Source organism: Aythya ferina (assembly GCF_964211825.1).
Source record: "Aythya ferina genome assembly, chromosome: W".
Taxonomy (NCBI): Eukaryota; Metazoa; Chordata; class Aves; order Anseriformes; family Anatidae; genus Aythya; species Aythya ferina.
This window is the reverse complement of record NC_140313.1, coordinates 240969-251965: the sequence shown is the minus strand read 5'-3', so window position 1 is coordinate 251965 and position 10997 is coordinate 240969. Positions and strand designations below refer to the sequence as shown.

At 42.7% G+C, this 10997-nt stretch overlaps 1 protein-coding gene across 1 annotated transcript; it reads left to right on the top strand.

The window, feature by feature from the left end:
* Nucleotides 1–468: 468 nt before the first annotated feature.
* LOC311426508 (signal peptidase complex catalytic subunit SEC11C) lies at nt 469–6033 on the top strand. The gene is made up of 6 exons (XM_084502871.1): nt 469–589; nt 752–861; nt 2100–2249; nt 4001–4120; nt 5360–5417; nt 5824–6033. Exons 1-6 carry the CDS (start codon nt 548–550, stop codon nt 5875–5877), a joined length of 534 nt encoding a protein of 177 aa, XP_084358997.1. The 5' UTR covers nt 469–547; the 3' UTR covers nt 5878–6033.
* Nucleotides 6034–10997: the final 4964 nt, after the last annotated feature.

Genomic DNA, 10997 nt, shown 5'->3' with positions numbered 1-10997 from the left:
GCAGCAGCCGGGTCCGGACGGCGGGGCGCAGCCAGGCGCGGCCGCCTCCCCGCCGCCCGCGTGCTCGTGCCCCGTGGGTTTGCCGGAACCGGCGGGGCCCCGCGGCACTCCCGGCACCGGCGGCCCCGCCCCGCCCGCCCGGCCGGGCCAGCCAATGAGCCGCGCCCACGCCTCCGGCGAGAGCTGCCCGGCACGTGCCTGACCGAAAAGCGCCGGCCTCCCGGGCCGCCGCCGCCGCTCCGCCGCCCTGCAGACGCGCCCGGGTCGCTCCGCGCTGCCGCGGGGCCGCGGCTCCCCGCCGGGAGCCCTCCGGGCAGCAAACCGGCCGGGCGCCTGAGGCGGCGGGACGCGAGGGGCCTCGCCCGCGGGGGCCTCGCACCGCGGTGCATGCTGGGAGTTGTGGTCCAAAACGGTGGCGGCCACACGCAGCGTGAGCGGGGCGGGCGGCGGCGGAGAACTACAACTCCCGGGGAGCCCCTCGCTCGGGGCAAGGCGGTAGTGCCCCGGGGCCGCGGCGGTGGTGGTTGTGGCGGGCGGCGGGGCCGCCATGGACCTCTTCGGGGACCTGCGGCGCATGAACAAGCGGCAGGCGGGTGGCGGCGGGGCCCGGCGGGGGGCGGGACGCGGGACGGGGCGGGACGGGACGGGACGGGACGGGCGGGTCTCGGCCCGGGGCCGTTGGCCTGGCTGCCCGCCGGGGCTGCGCCGTGCCCCGGGGCGCCGCGCGAAGCCGTGCCCGTTGTCTCCGCAGCTCTACTACCAGGTGCTGAACTTCGCCATGATCGTGTCCTCCGCCCTGATGATATGGAAGGGGCTGATCGTCGTCACCGGCAGCGAGAGCCCCATTGTGGTGGTGCTCAGGTGGGTGGAGGCGGAGGTGGAGGCGCTGCCGGCCGTGCCCAGCCTTGTCACAGCCCTCGGGCACCGTCCCGCGCCCTCTGGTAACGCGTGGGGCTTCGGGCATCGCCCTGCAGGAGCCCACAAACGCTTCCCGCTGTGTCTGTGTCCGGGCGCTGAGCAAAAGCTGCTCGCAGTTGCGATCTAATTTGGTGAAGTCTATGGAAGCAGTAATCGAGTGAAACCTTTGAAAGCCTGGGTTTGTTCCCGTACCGTACAGATCAGCAACTCAAGGTTGGTTGTCTGTATTGCTACCTAGGCATAGTAATCCTTGGACAGAGGGGTTATGATTCCAAATCCCAGCTCGGCTTTAACAGGAGTACACATAATCCTGTGAGGCTTCTGTTGTCTGAAGAATTCAGGAGGCGTATTGCACCTTCTAAAGGCACTGAACATTTTCAGGTTTATTTGTTCGTTTCTTTTTTACCATTTGTGCATTTAAAATTGCATTACAGTAAAGCTGCTTTTTTAGTAAATTACACTTCTGCATGGCTTTTATCACAATGCTAACTTACTTCAGGTACGTAAAGACCCAGTCCTGGAGGCCCCTGAGTACTGACCAAATACACAAACTCACAAACTTTAAACATATGTTAACGGAAGATTCAGCCCTGTAGAAATTGAGTGTGCATCAGTAAGGACCATATGCAGGAAATAACAGCGTTTTGATGGAAGAAGTCTGTTACTGCAGATGGTAATGGGATCTGGAGCCCTACCTTTAAGGATGTTACCAAAACCTACTGTGTCTGGCTTTGGAGAAAAGGCATGGACTTTTCTGGTCATCAGTAGTAATCATTGGTGCAGCTAAAAGTTTTGCACTTGTTAGCTCAGCTCAATGTAGAGAAGTCTTTCTGGTGCTGCTCTGAAACATCTTTTGGGTTTTTGCTAATGGATTGGTTGTCTTAAGCAGAATGGCTTATTTTGTTCGTTCGTGATAGCTACAATACTGTTAACTTTTCTATAGAGCTTATTTGTTTTATTTCTTTCACTGAGGCAGTAAGAACATCTTCTATAGGCTGGCTCAGCTTGGAACTTGATGAGGTTTCAGTTGTGTGTTAAATGTCTATATGCTGTTGCTGAATGGTGGAAGCTACAGATTTCAGTTAAAATTGTGAGTTTATCTGTAAGAATTAACTGCTCTCTGTATTCATGTTTCTTCCTTTGTTTGCCATAATGCTGATACATTTTTTCTTTGTTTGTAGTGGCAGCATGGAACCAGCTTTTCACAGGGGAGACCTGTTGTTCTTAACAAATTTCCATGATGACCCAATCCGAGCCGGTGAAATAGTTGTCTTTAAAGTTGAAGGCAGAGACATTCCAATAGTTCACAGAGTAATCAAAATTCATGAAAAGTAATGCAACTTGGCATTTTCTTTGTTTCTAAATATAGTTTTCCTACTCCATGATTTTCACTTACATTATAATTACCTAATATTTTGTGAAAAAGGCAAGCAAGGATTTGCTCTAAGATACAGCTTGTCTCTAGGATGTGATCAGCTTCTGCTCCCCGTTCTGTGGCATGCTTCTTGAGACTCTGGCTCCTGTCCCTCAGCAAAGTTGGTCAGGTTCAAAGTAGGTGAACCTACGCCAAAGAGGAGTCCAGAAACACAAGCTGTACACGTCATTTTTTTTTTTCAAATACTTACATCCAAGAACTACCTCTTTTATTATTTATTTTTTTTTAATACTTAATTTGTCTTCATAAAAACTCCTTATTTGTTGATATCACTACTGCCAATTAGCAGCTTTTTGAGAAAACTAATTTTGAAGACTGGAAACCTACTAACTTTTGTTTGAATGGGAGTGTTAAGCCGAAATCTTGCACATATCTGCATGTGCATAATGCTTAAAAGGGAGCAAAACATGACAAGTTTTCTAACAGCAGCAGTTAAATTATATCATGTTGAAAACAAAATGTAAGGTGCTCTGTCCATTTGAAACAGTAGGGAAGGGCAACGATTTGTGTGAAGGGTTCAATACCTGTATTCCTACAAAAGGAATGAGCCGTCTAATGGCCAGGAGAAGTCAGGACATCAGCTCTGGCTGCAGGGGAGCAGCCAGGCTCTGAGCACTGCATACGTTTGTTCATGTGGGGGAAAGAGTGCAGTGCCACCTACCGAAGCTGTTCGCATCACTTTGCTTTCCCCATACATGGCAGTAAAAACCCTACGTAATAACTTTGTTCACCCAGTGTTATTTCAAGGCTTGTTACGTGTATTATTTCTTATCTGCCCCATTAACAAATAACAAAGATAAATGAAGTTTTGCCAGGAACTTGCTATATTGTTTAGCTAAACAGTAAGTGACTTGAAAGTGTATTGCAGTGACAAAGTATTGACAAAATATTTAATTTTGATGCAGATTTGCAGCTATGTTAAGGGGTTCTCAGTATTTACTTGCATCAAAAGGAGGACAGGACTTTATTTTGATGAAAATGCGATTACTAGGAGTTAAATGTAAAAGAGAAGTACGTGGAGCATTCTGTTATACTGTTTTCTTTACTACAGGAAAATCTGGGGGTATGCCTCATGCTTCATGAACCTTGTGGTTGAAATTCAGTTAAATTCATTCTGCAATGTGCGATGACTTCATGGGGTCTTACTCAACGTATTGTCATAAAAAGAAAAAAGCACAAGCCTTTTAAGTTTTTGCACTGTTGAGATCTTTGATAAATAAAATACTGTTTCTAGGTTTTTTTGTTTGATTGATTTTTAGCTTAAAATTTCTGTTCTATTGAAAATAGAGAGGATTTTTTGTTTTGTTTTGTTTCCCTCCAGATTGGCATATCCTGATTTTGTTAAGTAAATTTAGTGCCGGTTCTGGACAGAAAATATCCAGATCATAACATCCTTTCATATTCATTGTGTAATTGCTTACATCAGATGACAGCCTAGGAAAAATGTCTCTTGTTAAAATCTGTTGGCTCTGTCAGTAAAGTCTAAAATGTTAATGATTTAATGGTGTTTGTTAAATAAGCAGGACAGGCAGGACTGGAAGTAAACATTGTTATCTAATCTTGTAGTACGTTTCATTGTGCTTTGTAGATGTCAATTGTGGTTTTTAAATTAAGTGGTATTTACTTTATCACCTTGTTGCCTTCTAGAGAAAATGGGAACATCAAATTTCTGACCAAAGGTGATAATAATGAAGTTGATGATAGAGGCTTGTACAAAGAAGGTCAGAACTGGTTAGAGAAGAAAGATGTTGTTGGAAGAGCAAGAGGGTGAGTGATGCAAAGTCTGTTCTCTATAACTAAAATAGAAAAAAAAAAAAAAGAACTTAACATCAGTTCCACTCTTCTATGTAGTGTGGTATTTATTGAATTTCATAAATAGAATGGTAATAAAACTAATTTACCTGGCAAAGTGGTGTTCTGTAGCCTTCTCACTAATGTGGACCGGGAATATTTTTTTTCTTTTTAGAAAAACAGCACACTTAACACACCAGTGAAAAAAAACTAGGCAACCTATCCTTGCAATTGTTAGAATTTACTAGGAAATGTTTCCACATCTCATGAGAATCTTATGCAAAGTTTGAGCTTGTTTCCTTTTCCCCAGTTGAGATAAAAATTCAACCTCTTAAGACTTTTCTCAAATAATCTAAATTTTTATGTAAGAAATACATAGGCATATATATATATATATATACACGCACACGTGTGTGTGTATGTATGTATGTTGAGATATATAAACTTAATTCCCACGTCAGGTGTGCATTACTGACAAGTGTAAATGATGGTTTTGCACACTTGTGATTTTGGTCACTTTTGCTCAGAGCCTGTTGCAGAGCATTTTTTGGGCTAGGAGAATGTTATTAATGCAACAAGAAGCTTGATGCGTGTTCTGCCATATTCGGTGGGCAAAGATTAACAGTGTGGGCCAACCCTAGTAGAAAGTAGGACTTTTTGTATCAGGTTATACATCTGTGTATTTTCTTGCCTAATATAAGTGTTCCATAAGCAGTCATAAATATAGTAACTTGCATAACAGTACAAACTACTTTTCTGGAATAATATTTATTTGCTTGTTATGTTAATTTAAATGTTAAATTACGTTCCATATTCACTTAAAATTCTTTCCGTTTTAGATCATATGGCTTTTATACCTTCATAACAACTGAAAAACTGATTCTGATGTGTTGCAGGATGTTAGGCTTGTTTTTGCCAGTACCCCTCATTTTGGTGATACTTGCCATTTTTGGGGTGCATGTGTACTCTTAATGCTATGAATAATATTCAGCAAGTTGAAGGATTTACATGATGGAAGGAGTAGGGAGTCAGAAATCTCGCTCCCAAATTTGCATTATCAAGTACATACTGTCTTTAAAACCTTTGTTATCTGTCTGAATGTTTTTGTTTTCTCTGAAATCCATTATCTAAAGTTTTCAAAACCGAGTAACATTGAAACATATCCATGTCATTTTTGAGGGTTAATTTTACATTCATCTTTTTTGTCAATTACAGGTTTTTGCCCTATGTTGGTATGGTAACTATAATAATGAATGACTATCCAAAATTTAAGGTATGTATACAAACACTTTGAATACTTAAATCTAAAACTAAAAAATAGCAAATGAAGGTAATATGAAAAGAATCATGATACATGCAAATAAATTTTTGTTGTTAGCTAATATGAAATAAGTAGTGTTCTTATGCTTTCTTAATTTAGCTTGACTGTTACCCAGTAGAACTGACTATTTTCAATCATTTGAAAACCATGTATAGGATGTAATGAGTTAAGCATACACAGTTGTGATGCCTATTTATAAAGAATATGATCACACCAGAATACTGCTGTAATTCTACAGGGACACAACTCAGTAACTGTACTCATCTAGAGGTGTAGAGGGCATGTTTCAAACAATTCGTGATTTCAAAGCTTCTCGTAAAAGAAATTTTAATCAGTCTTCATTCTTTTTCTTCTGCAGTATGCTCTTCTGGCAGTAATGGGAGCTTATGTACTACTGAAACGAGAATCCTGAAGGAAGGAAAAGGGAAAAAATCACTTTTCCAAGAACAAAATACAAAGTTAAATATACAGGAGAAAAAGCCTAATATATTTCAGATGTTTTAATTTCTGTATACTGTTACAAAACTGTGCAAATTTTTGTCTTGTCTAAATAAACTGTGCAATTAAAGCTATTGGCTGATGGTTAATTATATAAAGGCAAATTTACCATCTGAACTACGTATTGCTTTGTTAGCCTTTTGCAAAGGGGAGACACTGACTGTCGTGCTAGAGTAGCTTATGGCACTCCTTAACATGCTGTAGAATACAGTGATCTCGCTGTGGTCTGATGAAGGCTCTTTTGTTTTAAAGTGGTACTGCAACTGAACCTATTTTGCCTTTCCTGTGTGTTCAGTTATTTTGCTTGATTATTTTTGATCTCTTGTCAACTCAATCTCTTCACAATCTTGCAAACTATTTTATTAGTACTAGTAAAGACATAGCATATGGGTTGGAACAGGTGGTGAGTTGTAGGAGGTTAGTCGCACTGATGCCTAAAGAAAGTTGTCTAGATATGGTCTGAATGGGAGCAAAACAAACGAGCTTTTATTGTGATTAAGAATTGAGAAATGGAAATGTAGTGGTTTTACTGTTTGTTTGTTTTGTGAACATGAAACTTGGTCCTCAGTGGGCTAGAGACAAAAACGATTAATGGCTGGATTTTTAGGCACTCTACGTGATTCTAGAATGCAAGGTATTAACCTTTCTGCCTTTACGTTCCTTGCTGTAAGACCAAGCTAACAAAAAATCTTTGTGGGGATTTATTAATACTTATGAATTACTAAATGAAAAGCACAGTTGTGTGCTTCAGAAATATTACCAATAAGGGAAAAACATAACCCAAATTCCTGTTTTGAGGATGTATTGTTCTCTCCTGTCTTATGACACCTGAAGACTGTTGAACGTAAAATTTGTTTTTGTTTTTGTTTTTCATTTTAAAACTTACCTGATAACCATCTTACATGAAGTTCTGGGTCTTTCTCTTCTTGGATTCAAATGTCAATTTTGTACCATCGACAAAGCAAAACTTGTTTTCTTTACTTGCTTTGTTTTTGTTTCTTTGATAAGGAACAGCGTGATGCTTTTTTTCTGTGGAGTTTTGTTTCTTCTGTAATCCCTCACCTCTACAAAAATATGCCATTATACAATAATGGCACCCCTTCTGTTGTAACTGCCAGTGCTGAAAAGCAGGTAACTGCTGAATTTTTCCAAGTAATATTACTTCTATTGTGTCCTACTAAGCAGTCTAAGCAGTTTTCACAACAAACTGTATTACAAAAATGACTTATTTTGTATCAATTTGTGTAGAAATAAAATTGAGTATAATAAATAACATGTCAGAATAATTTAGGTATTCTTAAGGCAGTCTTTCTGGAAGTGTACCATCCCAGTTAAGAAAAAATAATTTTTGGAGGCAGTGTATGGGTAGTAAGTCCTGTTCCCCCGGACCAGTGTTCCTGAAATCAGAATTTATTCCCACTCCAATACAATTGCAGTCAATTCTACCTTTGAGAGTGGGATTCTGGACACACCCATAATAATGGGCCAAGCTTATCATTTGGGTTGTTTTATCTTCATAGAATCATAAAGTGGTTTGGGCTGGAAAGGACCTTGAAGCCTATCGTGTTCCATCCCCCTGCCAGGAGCAGGGATGCCTTCCAGCAGCCCAGGCTGCCCCCAGCCCCATCCAGCCTGGCTTTGGGCACTGCTAGAGATGGGGCATCCCCAGTTTCTCTGGGCAGCCTGTGCCAGTGCGTCACTGCCCACACAGTAAAGAACTTCTTCCTAATGTTTAATCTAAATCTTCCCCCTTTCAGTTTAAAGCTGTTCCTCCTTGTCCTATCAGTTGTGTTCAGCGGAGCCAACGCAACGCGCAAACCCAGGATGAAGTTAGTAACTCTCCGCTGGAAAACAAACAGGAGAAATATAAATGCAAAGGAGGAGGAGCAAGTTTAGCTTTTGGGAACAGTGAGCTGCTAGATTTTCCCAGCTGTGGCATGTTTTTCACCGCTGTGCTTCAAAAACAAATACGCTCTTGCTCTAAGAATGCATTTGTATTTGCTTTGAGAAACAACTAATGAAGCAGGCTTCTAAGGAACACCAGGGAAGTAGTGGAAGTAGTATCACGTACTACGGAGCTGGGAAGTCAAACTGAGTAGCAATGTGCACCCTTAGATTAAGAATTCTCCAACAGCAGCAGGAAGTGAACATGAATACTTTGAGATTGATCAGACCGTGGCTGAGATCATGCTGTGAAAGCCCCACCTGACCCAGTCTCTGCCCGTAACCCACTGTGTGTTGCTGAGCATTGGCTGTTGTAGCTGCTGCATGTGGTTTGCATTGCACTGTTCAGTGGCAACACTCCTGCAGCCTAAGGCTTCCTGAAAATGCTAGCTAGCCTGAGCAGAGAGGATCCTCCATGTCGGGTGGGTGAATAGGAGAAAAGAAATGTGATTAGATAGATCATGTCTAAAGCCATAAGGCACAAAATTCCAAGCACACCACCTGAACCCTTCTTGCTTGCTCTCATTCCCAGCCCACTTTCTCTTTCTTCAGCTAGCATTTCCCCAGCATGTCACTGAAATTCTAGTTTATGGCAGTGAACTGGCATGAAACAAAACTATCCAAGGGTTTAGGATGTCTTCCAGGTCCAAGACCATAGCTTGCTAAGTTAGGTCTTTTGAGCTGTAAGCATTACACTTCTGTAAACTGTAGAGTGTGAAGTCTTTTTCTCAGTGGAGAGGAAATGATGTTGTATACTAAGCTTGGTTAATCACATCTCTTTTTCTCAGAGAAAAAAAATGCAAGCTATGCAGCACATGCTTTTTACAGGAGAAGTGCTTTGCAGTTCTGCAGAATGTGAATAGCCTAGCTTTTTAAGACATTTGTCTTATTTTGAACATCAATGCTGCTGACAGGATTTGTCACTCAGAAAGAAATGCTTTCAGCACTCACCTCTTAACATATCGGAAAAGATTATTCAGATTTTTTCCTGCCTTTTCTGTTAATCACACATTTTTCCACATCTTTTCCACATCTTTGTCTTACTGACTTAAGGCCCATCACTGATAGTTCCTTGAAAAGCAAAAGAGAGAGAAGGCACAAGAATCCACAGACAGCTGTATGTCTGTCCTGAAATGACTTTTAGTCCTCATTTAGTCATACCCGGGGGAAGAAGCATTGGCACCCCGAAACCTTCCCTGTCCAGCTGCAGGGGTGCCTAGCACAAGTGCTTGGTGCCAGCAAGATGTACACCCCTAAGGCTGATTTCCACAGGAATCCAGGTGTCGAGAGCTGTGGATAAGTATGTTTTCTGAAGCCAGAAGGTAGGCTGCACACCTAATTTCCATTCCAGCTTCTATGGAGCTGCCTTAGCACTTCACAGTACCCTGGTAAGCAGCCTTCTGAAGCTGGAAGCCTGAAACTTTTCAGTTTTAAAAAAGAAAGGAAAAAACAAGTTTTGCTATGTTTAATTTGACCTCTGGTATATCTTGGCCACAGTATTTCATACAGCTTCTACCAGCCCCATCATCCAGGTTTACCTGCAGCCTGCATTGGTAGAGATAAAATGTGTGTGGAGTAAATGGAGAGAGAACTCCAGTTCAAGCCTTGTTAGCAAGTCATTTCTCTCTGTATTTAATCAAGATAGCAAGCAACAGTGATGAAAACATTTTCACTTGTGTGCATGGATTTTATCAGTGTTTCTTTGAACATCTTATGGGCCTAAAGGAAACAAAACGTAAGCTACGTAAATGACAAACAATTCAATACGTTTCCCTGCTACACAGCTTGGCTTAAATAAGTGTATTCCATCTCTTTTGTCACCATTTATGCTTCAGTACATTACCTTTGTACATGGAACCGACTCTGCTTCTCTATCATTTGCGTGTGACTATGCTATCAGCAGAAATTACAAACACATATGGTGTGTACATGTAGTCTGTATCTATATGTAGATCTATGAAAACCCGATGTGGTTGTCACCACCATCTCAATTCTGAAGCTGTTTGCAATATGAGTATCTGTCTGGATTTGAGGTTTTTGTTGTTTTTTTTTTGTTTGTTTGTTTGTTTGTTTTTTTTAAAAAAAAAGCCATTATGGACAAAGCTCCATTTCTTTTGTACTTACGTTAAGACATCAGTTTCCAGCATGGTGAAGGTCACATTTGTGGGAAGGGGAAGGTAAAGGGGAGTGGGAAAGGGGAAGGGGAAGGGGAAAGAGCAGGAGAAGAGAAAAGAGAAGGAGAAGAAGGAGAAGGAGAAAGAAGGAGGAGTCCCACCTGGGTTTTTGCTGTTTGGCAGGCAGCAAAAACAGCATGGCTCTCTTCAGGGAGACCCAAAGCCTTGGTTCACTGCCCTGGCCAGGGCCATGCTCCAACAGTTGCAGCACAGCTGGGGCTGTGTTTGGTTGCCTGAAGGTAGCCCAAGGGGCTAGGGGCTGGCCAGAATGGCCCCTGCTTCCAAGAAACATCGACCTATTTGCCAGCTGCTTAGTGAGCTGCTGTTTTCTTGCTTTGCTTCTTGTGTCTGGAGTTTGGGGCCTCCTTATAGCTTCGTGGCTTGAAAATGCCTGTCCCTTCTGTCACCTATGCTTGTTCTGCTCATCATCTAATAGCTATCTAGACTTCTGTCATGCAGTTTCCTCAGCTCTATTTTCTCAAACATGTATCATGTTTATAAATCCAGCTTTAGCCTCTAAATATGGAAGAAAGTTGACATTTGGGAAAGAAAACCTGTAGTTTTATATTTCCACGGTACTTATTTTCCATAGATTTAGTTGCAAATTGACAAATCGGCAGATGAGTCACCTGCTGGGTTGCTGCACAGCTCAGCTACAGCTGGTGTGGAAGTCCTGCTGAAACAGCTCAGCCTGCATGGGGAGAATGTCCCTAAACTGCTCCTGTGCCCTTCTCTAGACAGAGGTCCTTGCATGTTTGCAAGGCTTGCAGCTGTGCCACCTCTTCCAGCTTTCCCAGTGGCCCACCAGGGTCTGCCCCCCCTCTCCAGGCCCGGGCACACTGGCTGGTGAGCCCCAGCACCTCTGTGCACCAGCTCAGGCTGCCAATGACCTGTCCCAGCCCTGCGTGCCCACAGC